The sequence below is a fragment of the Micrasema longulum genome, unplaced genomic scaffold (assembly GCF_059751315.1).
Source record: "Micrasema longulum isolate JH-2025_06_02 unplaced genomic scaffold, ASM5975131v1 h1tg002151l, whole genome shotgun sequence".
NCBI classification, from domain to species: Eukaryota; Metazoa; Arthropoda; class Insecta; order Trichoptera; family Brachycentridae; genus Micrasema; species Micrasema longulum.
In genome coordinates this window covers 15,665-29,178 of record NW_028279316.1, presented here as the reverse complement: position 1 = coordinate 29,178, position 13,514 = coordinate 15,665, and the positions used below count along the sequence as shown (strand labels likewise).

At 31.3% G+C, this 13,514-nt stretch overlaps 2 protein-coding genes and 1 long non-coding RNA gene across 3 annotated transcripts in view; 1 reads left to right on the top strand and 2 right to left on the bottom strand.

The window, feature by feature from the left end:
* The window catches only part of LOC148272916 (histone-lysine N-methyltransferase SETD1-like), a 32,516-nt gene extending 30,130 nt beyond the window's left edge, over positions 1 to 2,386 (top strand). Inside the window, exon 25 of the mRNA XM_088239401.1 lies at positions 1,645 to 2,386. Coding sequence (XP_088095527.1) covers positions 1,645 to 1,818 — 174 coding nt within the window. The 3' untranslated portion in view covers positions 1,819 to 2,386. The remainder of the gene's footprint in view (positions 1 to 1,644) is intronic.
* A 5,772-nt stretch (positions 2,387 to 8,158) lies between these two features.
* LOC148272915 (uncharacterized) lies at positions 8,159 to 10,364 on the bottom strand. Its single transcript, XR_015824728.1, has 2 exons — positions 10,218 to 10,364; positions 8,159 to 9,476 (listed from the first exon to the last, which is right to left on the bottom strand). It is a non-coding gene; the product is annotated as an uncharacterized LOC148272915 (long non-coding RNA).
* Positions 10,365 to 10,443: 79 nt separating this feature from the next.
* On the bottom strand, positions 10,444 to 12,158 carry LOC148272914 (mediator of RNA polymerase II transcription subunit 21-like). The gene is made up of 3 exons (XM_088239402.1): positions 11,950 to 12,158; positions 11,580 to 11,858; positions 10,444 to 10,875 (listed from the first exon to the last, which is right to left on the bottom strand). Exons 1-3 carry the CDS (start codon positions 11,989 to 11,991, stop codon positions 10,762 to 10,764), a joined length of 435 nt encoding a protein of 144 aa, XP_088095528.1. The 5' UTR covers positions 11,992 to 12,158; the 3' UTR covers positions 10,444 to 10,761.
* Positions 12,159 to 13,514: the final 1,356 nt, after the last annotated feature.

The window sequence follows — 13,514 nt, the reverse complement described above, 5'->3', positions numbered from 1 at the left end:
CTGGTGAATGTTGGCCACTTAAACCAGCCAATGATAGGTCATTAGCACTTTAGATGCCTAGACTTCTATATTTCCTTCTCTAAAATGTTCTTCATCTCTGTCGTAACATTTTTAGCAAGTTTTAAACAACTCATAATTTCTTATATTATTTATTTATTTTTCAAAAATATTTACAAAATAGTCTTAAATTAAAGTCCTGCTGAGTTGCATACATACAACTCGTCAGCAGGTTCTTATAAATTACATCGATTATTTACACTTAACCTACATTAACAATAATTTTACTTGAAAAACAATTACATATTACATTATGAAAAATCAAAAACTATCACTAATACAAAAAACTTTTTTCTAATAACCATAATTTGAGCAAACGTCTCACTGCTGTATTTAACTCAGTATTTTTAATATTGTTTGGTAACATGTTAAATATTTTACTGTTGTACCGCAATAGGGAAATATTACTTGCTATGATTACCGATAAAAATATATGAAATGGATTTAGAATAATTAATTGCATTTTCAAAATCAAGATGGATATTGTAGAGAAATGTTTTCATACATAAATGTAAAAAAGAAATTCAATAAAAATATGTTAGTAGAAAAACGCGTCGTGTTTGGCCTTGGTTGTTGTGACGTCAAGATTCATGAAATTGTTCTACACAAATTTCAATGGCCACAAACAAATAAACATAGAGGCACTCCTCACACGTTGGTCCAAGATCCTTCAATTTTCTAAACAAGGAACTACAAAACATCAACTCACTGGTACATTTTAAAGTAGGTTTGAGGTCTTGGATCAGCATGGAAGGAACAGATAGATACATTTTTTTTTAAATTTATTAAAATTAAGAATAAATGCATTCTGCAAATAAATCATGTTTTCGTAATATCAGCATATGTTAATTAAGTTTTTCTTTTCTTTTTTTTCATGTTCATGTCATACCACATATATATGCTATTAACTTTTTAATAATTAAAAAAGGAATGGCCCACGCTCAGACGCTGAAGTCTTTGTGGGCATTTTTTCCAATTCATGTTATAGCTTAATTTTAAGATGCATTTTTGTAATTATATCTCATTGTAAATAATATGTGTATGGAAAATAAACAATTAAAAATAAATAAATAAAATTTTTAAAAAACATGAATCGTGACGTATTAAGGGCGTGGCCAACGGAATCACCGTTTTTGTGGGAATTTGAAATTACAAATTTTAAAGAATTTTTTATGCCGCTAATAATTAGCAAAAAATTAAATTTTTTTGCTTGACAGTATTTCATAGACCTTTATTACTTTAAAAATGTAAAAAAAACGTGATATTTCCCTATTTAATATGTATGATTTTTATTTAGAAACTTCGCTGGTATGTCTTTGAACCGTTTCTTTTTTATGTTATTATATCATTGTTGACTGTTTATTTCTGTAAAATAAATAAGATGTAAATAACTCACTATTAGGAAATTGGAATCAAGTGTGGAAGAGCAGGGCTCAAACCTCCGACCTCTGATCTTTGAGTCCGCGACACTAGCAACCCGATATATATATATATTTTTTAATCAAATTATTTTCCTAATTTTCATTTTCCATTTCTGTTGTCATCTATCAATCTAAAAATTAATAATTTTGTAATGTGTTTTTTCAGCCAAATTGCTACGCTAAGATAATCACTATCGAGTCGCAGAAGAAGATTGTGATATACTCGAAACAGCCCATCGGCGTCAACGAAGAAATCACCTATGACTACAAGTTCCCGCTGGAAGATGAGAAGATCTCTTGCTTGTGTGGAGCTTCACAGTGTAGGGGTTTCCTCAACTAGGCTACTGTGGACCACACTCCCCATTCGCACTCAAGGTCTCTCTGCTTGGAACACAGCCTCGCGATCATTATAATCATATCCATGTTCTAGATATTTCTTCATAAAATTCCATAGTTAATGATTTTTGAATTTATTATTGAGGTTAATTTGGTCAACGAGCTCTATCGCCTAAGTAGGTCCTTCGGGTCTGGTGAATTGTGTACAACATTTTCACTTTTTATACTTTTGTTTACATTTTAGAGAGATAAGATGATTAGGGCCTCGATTATAAACGCTATCTTGACTTGTATGTATCGAGACGGTATAAAGTAACATTGATATTTATGTAAGAAAACATGTGTATTTATATGAAAATTCAAAGTATCTTCGCCGGTAACCTGAAAAAAAATTGTAAACATATTCTATTTTTCACAAAGAAAACTTAAATTTACTTTGTAGATATAATTTAAGATAAATTTTAACTTCCCATTGGAATACAAGCCCAGGGAGCCATTTATTTAAAGACAGACAATATAAATATGCAAACTATTGGATGTTAAAATAAGTTGTGCCTGTTTTTTTTTCAAAATGAAGGGAACAAGAGGACATAAAAAAAATATTACAACAAATTAGTCAGTAATTCATAGCACCGTTGACTGCGCAAATGTCGCGAGCAGTTTTTGCACTTTACTCCCTTGATTGAACGCGAACAGAAGGGAAGTCGAAAATGCCAACTTTCCTCCACTCGACATTACATCTTGTAGAGCAGAAGATTTTCTTTAGAATGCCTAGACATTAATACATAGGCGCCTACAGAGTAAAATATTTTTTAATTTAGTGACACAAAAACGTACCCATAGTTACTGAGTTTATTTATTTACACCGGGGCTGCATTCAACGAGCATGCATATACTACCAAAAATTGGAGGATACCCATTTTTGGTATACCCATAATTTGTTTTTGGTTGATCCCAATCAGATTCTTTCTGTAAATTCTTTATAATTTCGACCCATTTATTTATTTTCAGTGTATTTTGGGAACACCAAATAATATTAACTCACATTTATTATATTTTCTAAATGTATTCCTATCAGCGCATCCCTGTAAGTAAGAAGAGCTTCGCAATTGCGCCGCTAGGCGTACTTTGACGTTTACAAAAAATATTATTTGAATATGAATTCACTCGTGAATAAATATTTACCAATGAAAAGTTACACAATTCGTTTTACAATCTTTATCCGAGAGATTTTTATCCGAGAGACGCTTTCATGACACAAGCGAGCATTTTGGTTTAGGTTCTAAATGTCACACCTGGCTGGCGGTCGAAGAGCGACTAAATACGCATTAGGCATCAGTTGAGTGTCATCATTTTTGAGGGCTCAGGGAGCTTCTATGTATTAATAATTGGTAGATGCATATAACCTTCGCCATTGTGTTTTACTTTCGATGGTCATTTTTAGGTTTGGAAAAAAGCTGACACTTATGTTAAAACCTAATACATAGTTGTAATAATACCAAGTTCTGTTACCCAACAATTTTTTTAAAATTACACAACAATTCAAAAATTTTTTTTTTTTTTTTAAAAAAAAGAAATATTTGCGTTCTTATGATTTACCCAAATATTTAATTTTGAGGGCCATTCTCAACGAGTTGTAAATAACTCACTATTAGAAAATGGAATCAAGTTGGGGTAGAGAGTGGGATTCGAACGACGGACCTTTGGTCCGTGAGTCCGAGACACTAGCCACGGGACCACAACCCGATATTATATTTACTTTGCCAAATCCCTAAATGAAATACTTACCTGATCTTATCTCTCAAAAACCTCGTAAAAAATTGTATGAAAGTTGTAAATGTTAATGTTAAATAAACAAGAAGATGGCGAAAGCACTCATCGGCCAAATGAAACAAAGTAAAAGTTCACTGAGAAATTTTATCCTTATTTTTATCAAGGTCATCATTTGGAATTGGAACCTCTAACTCACTCAGAATGTCATACTATACAATGGCCGTAAGGAAAAATCCAAATCAATATTTTAAATTAAATTGATTCGCCGGACTCGTGTTTTACACGGTGGTTAGTTTTTCTCGTATCAAAATCATTTCAGGATATTTATTTATTCATTGACAAATGTTGAATTTGTTGAAATGCTCACAGAAATAGCTAGATCTCAGATGTAATGAGGAAACATAAGTTGACATTTTAGTTCTCCGTACATTTATTCACTTTTATAATGAGCTACTTCTCGGGCATAACAAACAAAAACATATAAATACCTCATAAGAAGTTTCCTTTTTACCTTTTTTTCTTAATGTTTGTATGTGCGTACACAGAATTATAGTGATAAAGACACAGACTTTACTTATCTAACTGAATAAATAATTGTAGGTACTAGAACGTAAAAATGTATTTTTGTCAACTGCTCGACTAAAAAGTGATTTTCTCAAAACACTGGGACTCTTTTTTTTACCACCAAGATACATACATACATTTGAAAACCACGGAGAATTGTAATTGATCTTATATTTTCCGACGCTCTTTATTTTCAATATCTGTACATACTGTGTGAAAAAAATACTTACCATTTGTCTATTTTGTACGTACTATTATTTTACAAATGTAGGTGTATCAACTTTAAATCATCCCAGTTCTTTTTTTTACAATTTAATCTATTGATAAAATTAAATAATGTGATTAAATTAAATTAAATCTGTGCTTTAATAAATCAATCATACTTTCTTTCTGACTTCCATTTTGATACAGTTTTTGTCTTGTAATACATAATTTCAATTTACCGAATTTATCAGTTTAAATGTTCTTCCGTACTTGTATAGCTAGGAATTCAAGCAATGAGACTTTTAATAATATAGAAATGTGATACATGAATCCATCTCACTCTCATCGAATTAATTATTTTACAATTTTTTTTATATTTAATCATTATTCAGTCATAATGAAATGAAATGATTTCTTTAAAATATTTCTTCATTCATCTGTAAAGTATCCGTAATCAAATACATTAAACTTATAATACTGACCTTTATATGTACATGTCATGTCATCTAAAATCTTTTTTTTTCTTTTGAAATCAAACGGCATGAAATCCATAATATTCATCAAAATGTGGTAATAGAAAAATCATTAACACAACCAAGTCAACTTTGAGTGTAGTTTTGTCAATCATTCAAGTATGTACATATACGTATGTATGTAGTTATGAACTGATAACCAGTTTAAAAATGCAAGATTTTCATATGACGAAAATCAATTTTTAATCATAATCATTAATTTTGAAAATCATTAAAAATTGTTTTACTTATATACTTTGAAAAATATATTTGTTTACGAAACGTAATTAATTATAAATAATCAATTAGTACTGTGATGGCAAAAGGATTGTACATATATATCTGTCACTTTTCAAAAACTGTCATTTTTACATAAAACATGCTAAAATCTCATGCTCTTTCATATGAGAAAATGATATTATCTATGTAAGTTCAATACTGCATATAGGCCAAAAAAAAAGGGTTTTTGGCATTTTCAGTTGAATGGGACAAGCCACATTGATCGATCGGCGTATTCAAATGTTGAAAGAGACCGCTTGCATTAAATTAAATTGCGAATAAATCATCCCCACTAAAGAAGCAAGCAATGCCGCGAATATCGCAAAATGCAATACAGCGGATGAGACGTACTCGATTTGCAGGAAGGGAATACAGCGAATACGCCATGCGTAACTGCCAGTTTAACTGCCATAATTAACTTTGTATAGACCCATACGATAGTAAAAATATATTTTCTTATAGAAATCAATAGCACAATGCATTTAAATTTGTTTTATTTTTTTTTTTACAAAATCACAAGGTTTTTTGTCCCTCCTAAACATTTTGACAAATGGTTGTTCCGCGGTATTGAAATTACATAGACAATATGTCTCTCAAGAGTTTAAAAATAGTCATATTAAAATGTGGGGTTCATCTGTTCCTTTCACACGGCAAGCCGTGACGGACGGAATTATTTGTCCTGTATGGTTTAAAAAACAACAGATTGCCTTTTGCCACCCATAGGGCTTTACTTAATTTCTGTTTAATTTTTGTTTTTCATATATTTTTTCACATATTTTGACAAAAAAGTAGTTAAAAATATCCATCGCAAATTAGTTTTTTATTTTCCATGTTTTGACTCCATTATGAGTATTATATGAAGGTTGGTATTATTTTTTAGAGTGTGTGTAGACTTTAGACAATGTATAATCATATAAATGTATTTGGTGTTTTCCATATTGACTGGCAAAAACTGTATGTGTAAAACAAATTGATATTTATATAAATTATATTTCTATACCAAGAGACTGTCATCACAATGTTTTTATTCGATAAATGTTGTAACACATATTATTGTAATGGTGAAATCTGCCGTACTGTAATTTGTACAATTTACGTATATTTGTTAAAGTGTTGACTTGACAGCCAGCCATATATTATAATATGTATCGGGAGTTTTGGTATTTGAATACACAAGTTATACCAATGTTGTTGTCAACTTTTCAGCCTGTCGTCTTTTATCCACAATAAGTTCATTTACCTTTTAGATTCCATGGATCATGGCCTCAATATTTTTTTTTAATTTTGAAAATTTCAAAGTGATGTTCAGTGATGTTTTTTAAACTTGCTAATCTAACTCGATTTGCCAAAATTCAAGATAAAAAAATCAATATGTTTATTTTTTGGGTGATACCGTGTGTGTTGGATTTGTTCCTTCGTTTCAACTACCATCGCAGGAGCCATCTTCAGGGTAAACGAATTTATATAATTGATAACAGTGACCGTGTAAACCCTCGCACCTATAAAAATCAAATATATAAACTCCTGTTTTAAATTTCATTAGAGTGATGATTTCTTTACACACTATAGATATATATATCATTGGGGTATACCTATCGTTTTGTTTTTATAATGAATCGTTTACTATGGGAACTAGGACCATCAAAAAACCCTTTAAAAGTGCCCAGTTGTATCTGCCGTCTTCGGATGTACGGTATACAAATATGATAACTATCTTCGAAAAATGCAAAAAGGTACCGACACAGAAAATTTAATTTTGATAAGAGTATCCATGGATAGAAAGAGTTCTAAAAAAAAAAACTGCCAAATCGATTCAGTTTTGGGGTGCGGAAAACGGGACAGTGAAACATCGATTTTTGTTGGGCAATTATGCTGATTACAGTCCGACGTGCAGTTGTCTTTTTCGCACAGTATCTACTACAGGCATTTACTAGAGAGTGACAGAAAAACAATGTTCAAATACCTTTTCATTAAAATTCCCAGCCACCACATAAAGTTTGATATTTGTTTTCGTTCATATTTTAAAACTATTTTTTAAACATTTCTGGATAATATTTTTTTATATAAAGACATTCTTTATGTTTCATATATGTTTTTTAGTAAAATTTACTCATTCGTATGCATTTTCTCACTCAAGAAATTAATTATTTTAGACAATTCAAATATTTTTGTAATGATTTATCATGCACCTGGTTAAAGTGGTGTAAAATAAATTCATTTGATAAAATTTAGACTCATGCGACATTTTTCAATCTTTTGCCCTCAACATTCTGATGTATGAATAAAAATGACTGTCAAACAAGTTAAAGAAAAAAATTCTTGTTTGCACTGCTATAAACAATGAAGTAAAATGTACACATAGAAAAATTGCATCCGAAAGGCGTTCCGAAATTAAGTAATTTGTACAGTAGCTATAATAATTTAGACATGTTTATATGCGCAAAAGGTGGTTCCTGAATAATGTATATTTTTTGGTGAAACAGCCACAGTAATATTTGTGCATATGGCAACATATCGAGTGGAAGGTTGTTAAGTTTCCTCGAATTCTGTAAATAGTAGGACCAACCGCGGAAGTACTGGCTGAATATATTTATGAGTGTATATTATTTACCCCTTAACGATGTGTTCATTCGATTGTACTATATATATATTATGATGTCCAACAGTAATGGACTTCCCTGTATCCGGTATATATCTGTATGTGTATCTTAACAAACCAATGAGTAGGAAATTTTAATTTGCTGTAAATATCGCTCCTAATGTTTAGAATTTATAATTAATAAACTTTTTTATTAAAATTATTGCCTCATTTTTCATTAGTTTAAAATCTCAATAAAATCTAATTGTAAAATACAAATGCATTTAGAAAAAAATTGACTATACAAAAAGAAAATAATATTTAACGGTCGCTTCAGTATCCTGCTCCAGAGCTGCCACAATCTCCATTCTCAACGATGCTCCATCAGTTGGATAATAATTATCATATTAGTATATGAAAACCATTAAAAATTGGTATCAAATAAGTTTTATTGAAGAATTTACAAGATCGCAGAAATTTCATCGATTATTATAAATATTTTAGAATAAAATGGGTTTTTTTATTTTAGAAATCAACTGCTTATTAAATAAAGTTTTGATACATTAGTCCAGACTCCGAAAGAGGTTCTGTATGCAAAATATGCAAACCGCATTCTGACGTACGCTGTAGTGGTCCTAGGCTCCGATAGGACTGATGTTGCCAGTGACTATTGTGGTGCGACACCCCCCTCCGCCATCCTTTACCCCCAATGGTACATTATTTAAAACAAGTGTATAGGATGGAAATAAATACAGCTCGCAATAGATTTTTTGCGACAACATGACATTGTGCGACAGTCAGATTGACTTATATGGCTTTATTAAAGAGTTTAGCGGAGATTTCTTTGTCGTTTGTTTTGGATAAAAGTTACTTTCTCCATAGCTCACAGCCTTCTTCACAAATTTAGGGCAACACCTATGTTTTGTCATATCAATTTATATCGTAGCTCATCCGCTGTTGTTATTCACTAATAAATAAGATAAGTGCAAACATATTCCAGGTCCTGAAATAGCTGCATAGTTTAAAACCCATTACCCAAAGCTGAAAGCGCATCCTGAAAAACATCCACCAACGCGGCATTAAACATTTGCTTCGTCATTCGTATTGTGGCCAGTTAAGGAATGCAATGTAGATAAGACATTACATATTTGTTCGCCAAGAGACTGTGCAGTGATTCCTCCAACCCCAATCTTCGGCAACCTAATATATTTACAAGTAATAAATGCCTTTTTGGGACATCTGTTCTCCAGATTGTTTTACATTAAGCAAATATCTTGAGGTTGCTTTTTCTGCCGGAGATGATAAAGTACATAACTCTCATTAATTACCTTGAATGGGTTATAATCATTCAAAATTGATATTAGATTTTGGATCCTATTTGTCTTAAGCAATCCTGGATTCATTCCACCATTATGTGCTTTAAATCAATAACATAGCATCTTTTTGCATTCCAAGATATGATAGCAATGTAATCCATCCAAAAGGATCCATCTCTGCATCGCTTCTTTGTTTTATGTAATCAGACCTCTAGTTACGGCCAAAAACTGATTCTGAGACTGCTTTAGGGCCAAAGCATAGCCAATTGAATTGAACTTACCAATGGTTAATTTTACTAAAAGCATTCCTCTTCTGAAATAATCCACGATATATTTAGGTAAATTGCATCATATTTTGTAAATAGAGTGATACATACTCTGAAAGTATAATTTGCGTGGTTCATGGAAAAAAGTAAGCCAGCATTTGTCTTTTAGTCTGTAAATGAAAATCATAATCAAATTCTCTGTCCACTTTAATTTAATCCAAATAATTTATACCAAACGGTAAATGCGAAATCACAGTAATCATAAAAGAACTTGAATGTTTCACTTCCATACATATTATGTAGAATTTTTTTATAAAAAAATCTTCAATGACATTTCACGCTGGTTATATTTTTTTTACAAACATGGGTGGTCTCTATATACTGTAGCCTCTCTTATGTATTGAAGACACGTATTAATAATCACCATCAGAAAGCCCGTATAAGATAACACACCACACGAGCGCGTGGAAATGTTTTTTTTTACGGCCAAAGGTTTCAGATACGCAAATCACAAAACAGTTTGCGGTCTGCATATTTTTCAAACGAACAAACCATCGGATCCTGCACTACATTTGATTTGTAATGTTTTTTGACATGTGTGATTAGTTTCCAAACTATTTTTTGCTATTACGGGTTCACAGACATGTCAAATTGTCTAATTTGTCCACTATAATTGAAACATATTTTTTTTGTTGATAAAACGTTTAACTGGAACCTCGGATCTGATGCAAGTACTTAATTTATACACAAGAAAATAACATGGAATGAGGAGGGCATTTGCTGACAAAAATAATGAAGGCTACCAATGTGATGAAGTTGTTGCTAGTTAAAGTTTGATATATCAAAAAAGGTCATTTTTTATTATTGTTAATATGTTACATCTCACAATAAAAAGGTTTCAGCTAACTTACTTCAAAACAGTCAACAGATGTAATAATTGAATAATATGGATGTTTAAACATCTGTAATATGATTACTTTAACCAGCCAATGACAAAACATACGCCTTGCAAATGCCTAGACTTCAGTAATCCCTTTTCAAAGCAGTTGTCGAAATATCTGTCAAATAAAATACATTTAATTCATTAATTAAAATTAACAAATATGGGGCAAATACACAATAATTAAAATCAACAAATATGGTACTAAAAAATATTTATTTCTTTTCTGAACTCCAATTTCATCAACACATAAATTTCGTAACCGAAATGAGAAAATAATCTTACAAAAAAAACTAACTCAAAATAACTTACACAGTGCAGTGATACTTTCTTTTTCAAGCAGAGTTCGCATTATTGAAACACTTGTAAAAGCAACCACTCATTAGCTAAAGAACACTACCCTCGTTAAAAATATATCCTTAAATATGTTATTTCTAATACAGTAGACAGTCTTAAATAAATAGATCAATTGGCATAATCTGGAGGTATAGGATGGAGTATCGCTGGCTGCAGTTCTACGGCCGGGTTTCCATGGTGATGTCAGGGTTCTGCATGTCCAGTTGAGCCTGAGCGATGTCACTCAAAGCTCCTTGGATTTTTTCCAACAGTATTTCACCTTGTCTCACAATCTACATAAATTAATAAATTCATTACATAAAAAATCAGTTATCAAGTTTATCCAATCTAGGTAAATATTATAATGAATGTTTCAAATAGGAAAATTTAATAAGTCAAAACTTAATTGTATACATAAAAAAAAAACACTATGGAACTTACTGATCTTTTTTTTGTTTTGAAATAACTAATCTAGTCAGTTTTAGAAACACAACATCTACTATCAGAGTAAGTGTTCTGACAGAGGAACAATAAATTATTCTACATCTGGTAGGAATTAAATAGTTATGATTTATAAACATAGGTAGAAAATATTTAACAAATTATCTTAAACTTGATGGCACATAGGGCACTGTATTAATGCACCAAATAAAGCGCAGATCGATTATCCATTAAAAGGTAATGGTGACCAGCCTTTCTCTTCAGGCGCCAGTCCAGGAACATGAAATATTGCAGTGTGGAACCACCTTCAAAACCAATATTTCACGTCAATCTTTATAGGAATCAAACTCGATACCTCAAGCATTACACTACGACGCAGACTTATCTGCACTCGATTTCCTTATTCAAGAACTCTAATGCATATTTATAAATGTCACACACCATTAAGCGGAAAATGTTTGATATATTAAACATATGGTTAATGCAATTATTAAAATAGGTTTCCATTGGTTACGGGTGTTATTTTAATTTAAAATCAAAACAAGACTATCATTACCTCTTCTAACTTTTCCGCAGCCTCTTTATTTTCCGACTCCAGTCTCTTGAGACTCTGAACTTGTAACTCGGTGGAGCTTTCTTCGCTAGGGAGAGAGTCTATCAGGATGTCGATGTCTTTCGCGCAGCGGGAAATGAGAGAGGCGAATAGCAAAGCATAGTCCTCCTGCCCTTGCTGCTGACTGGGCGTCTGGGACCCACTCCGATCGAAGGCTGGGAACTTACTTGGTGTAGAAAATTGTTGCAGAATTCCAATACTGTTGCAAAAATGCTCAGCTTGCTAAAAAGAGAATAGAACTGTCAGAATGACAACTCGATGTCGTTGAACTACCTTTATTATGTTGTTACTTGGTTGAAATGCAATAATCTACCTGATTAATAGTGTCTTGAAGTTGGGTCAATCTATCAGCCATGTTTTATGTTCCAGAGTTATAATTTTAAAGTTATATCTGGAAATATGTCGCTAGGTTAAAATACGCTTGAATCCCTCGAGCGAAACCAGAGACATGCCAAAATTCACAATACAAACGTCAGATTTAAAACTGTCGCGAACTAGTCAGAACTAGTAACATTTTACAATAATAATCTATGGTCAGAGTAGAGTAATGTTAGCACAAATAGACAGCCACAAATTACACAACTCCGAATGTGAATTCAACAGTTTATTGTCGCATTCAAAACTCAATTTCTTCTCCGGATTCAAAAGTATGGGTTTTTATTTTTGACATCATAGATTATAATAAATTCATTTTGAATTCTGCGTAATATAGATTTGTCCCCAAAACGCCGCACGAGGAATTGGATTAAGATCCATCTGATGGGAAAAAAGGGTAAAATAAGTTTAATTACAAATTTGAAAAAAAGTATTGTTTTCTCTTTTGAGGTTTTGGGACAATAGGGAAATGTCTCATTTTTGAAAACATTTTAAAGCAATAAAGATCTATGAAATACTGTCCGGTGAAAAATTTTTTTTTCGCTAATTATTAGTAGCATAAATTTGTAATTTTGAATTCCCGCAAAAACGGTAATTACATTGACCACGCCCCTAATATGTCACGATTCGTGTTTATTTGTTCCAGCCGTTGGAATTTCTGTAGAACAATTTCACGAATTTTAATGTCACAACAACCAAGGCCAAACACGTCGCGTTTTTCTACGAACGTATTTTTATTGAATTTATTTTGTACATTTATGTATAAAAACATTTCTTCACAATATCTACATATTGATTTTGAAAGTATAATAAATTATTCAAAATCAATTTCATATATTTTTATCGGTATTCGTAGCATGTGATATTTCCCTATTGGACTAAAACTATGGGCAATTAAAAATAACTACAAAATATTGTGCAAGCCCACTGTTTTTTATTGAATTTCTTTATTATTTTCAACTAAAGTAAAAAACACAAAAATAACTTTCTACGACGAGAAAAAACAACCGCCATCAAATTTAGTCATGGATATCTATTATTATTTTCAGAAAACCATATTTGTAATAATTGTCATAACGTTATAAATGTATTTGCTAACCAATTTTTTTTTATAAGACAAATAACTTTGTATAAAGAATTTTTCATATAAATTGATTATGATTCATTGAACATCGAACAATCGGCATCATATCCGTAACCTATGTGCGATTCTTTTGGTTATAACTGGTTATCTGATTAATCGATTATTCCTATAACCGATTTCAGGAATTATGTAGTCGATTATATCATTGAATCGGCCAAGCGCACCACTAAATCACCGATCAACCATAGAAAATCGCACAACATAAATCAAAAGGGGTACCAAAAAGTTTTTCAAAATATTTTGAATAACGAGACTTATAAAAATATAAATGCGAACAGCCCTTACTAAAAAAACAGCTATTTTTACTATTTATGCTGTTAATTATCATTATTTTTTATACAAATTCAATTACTACTACT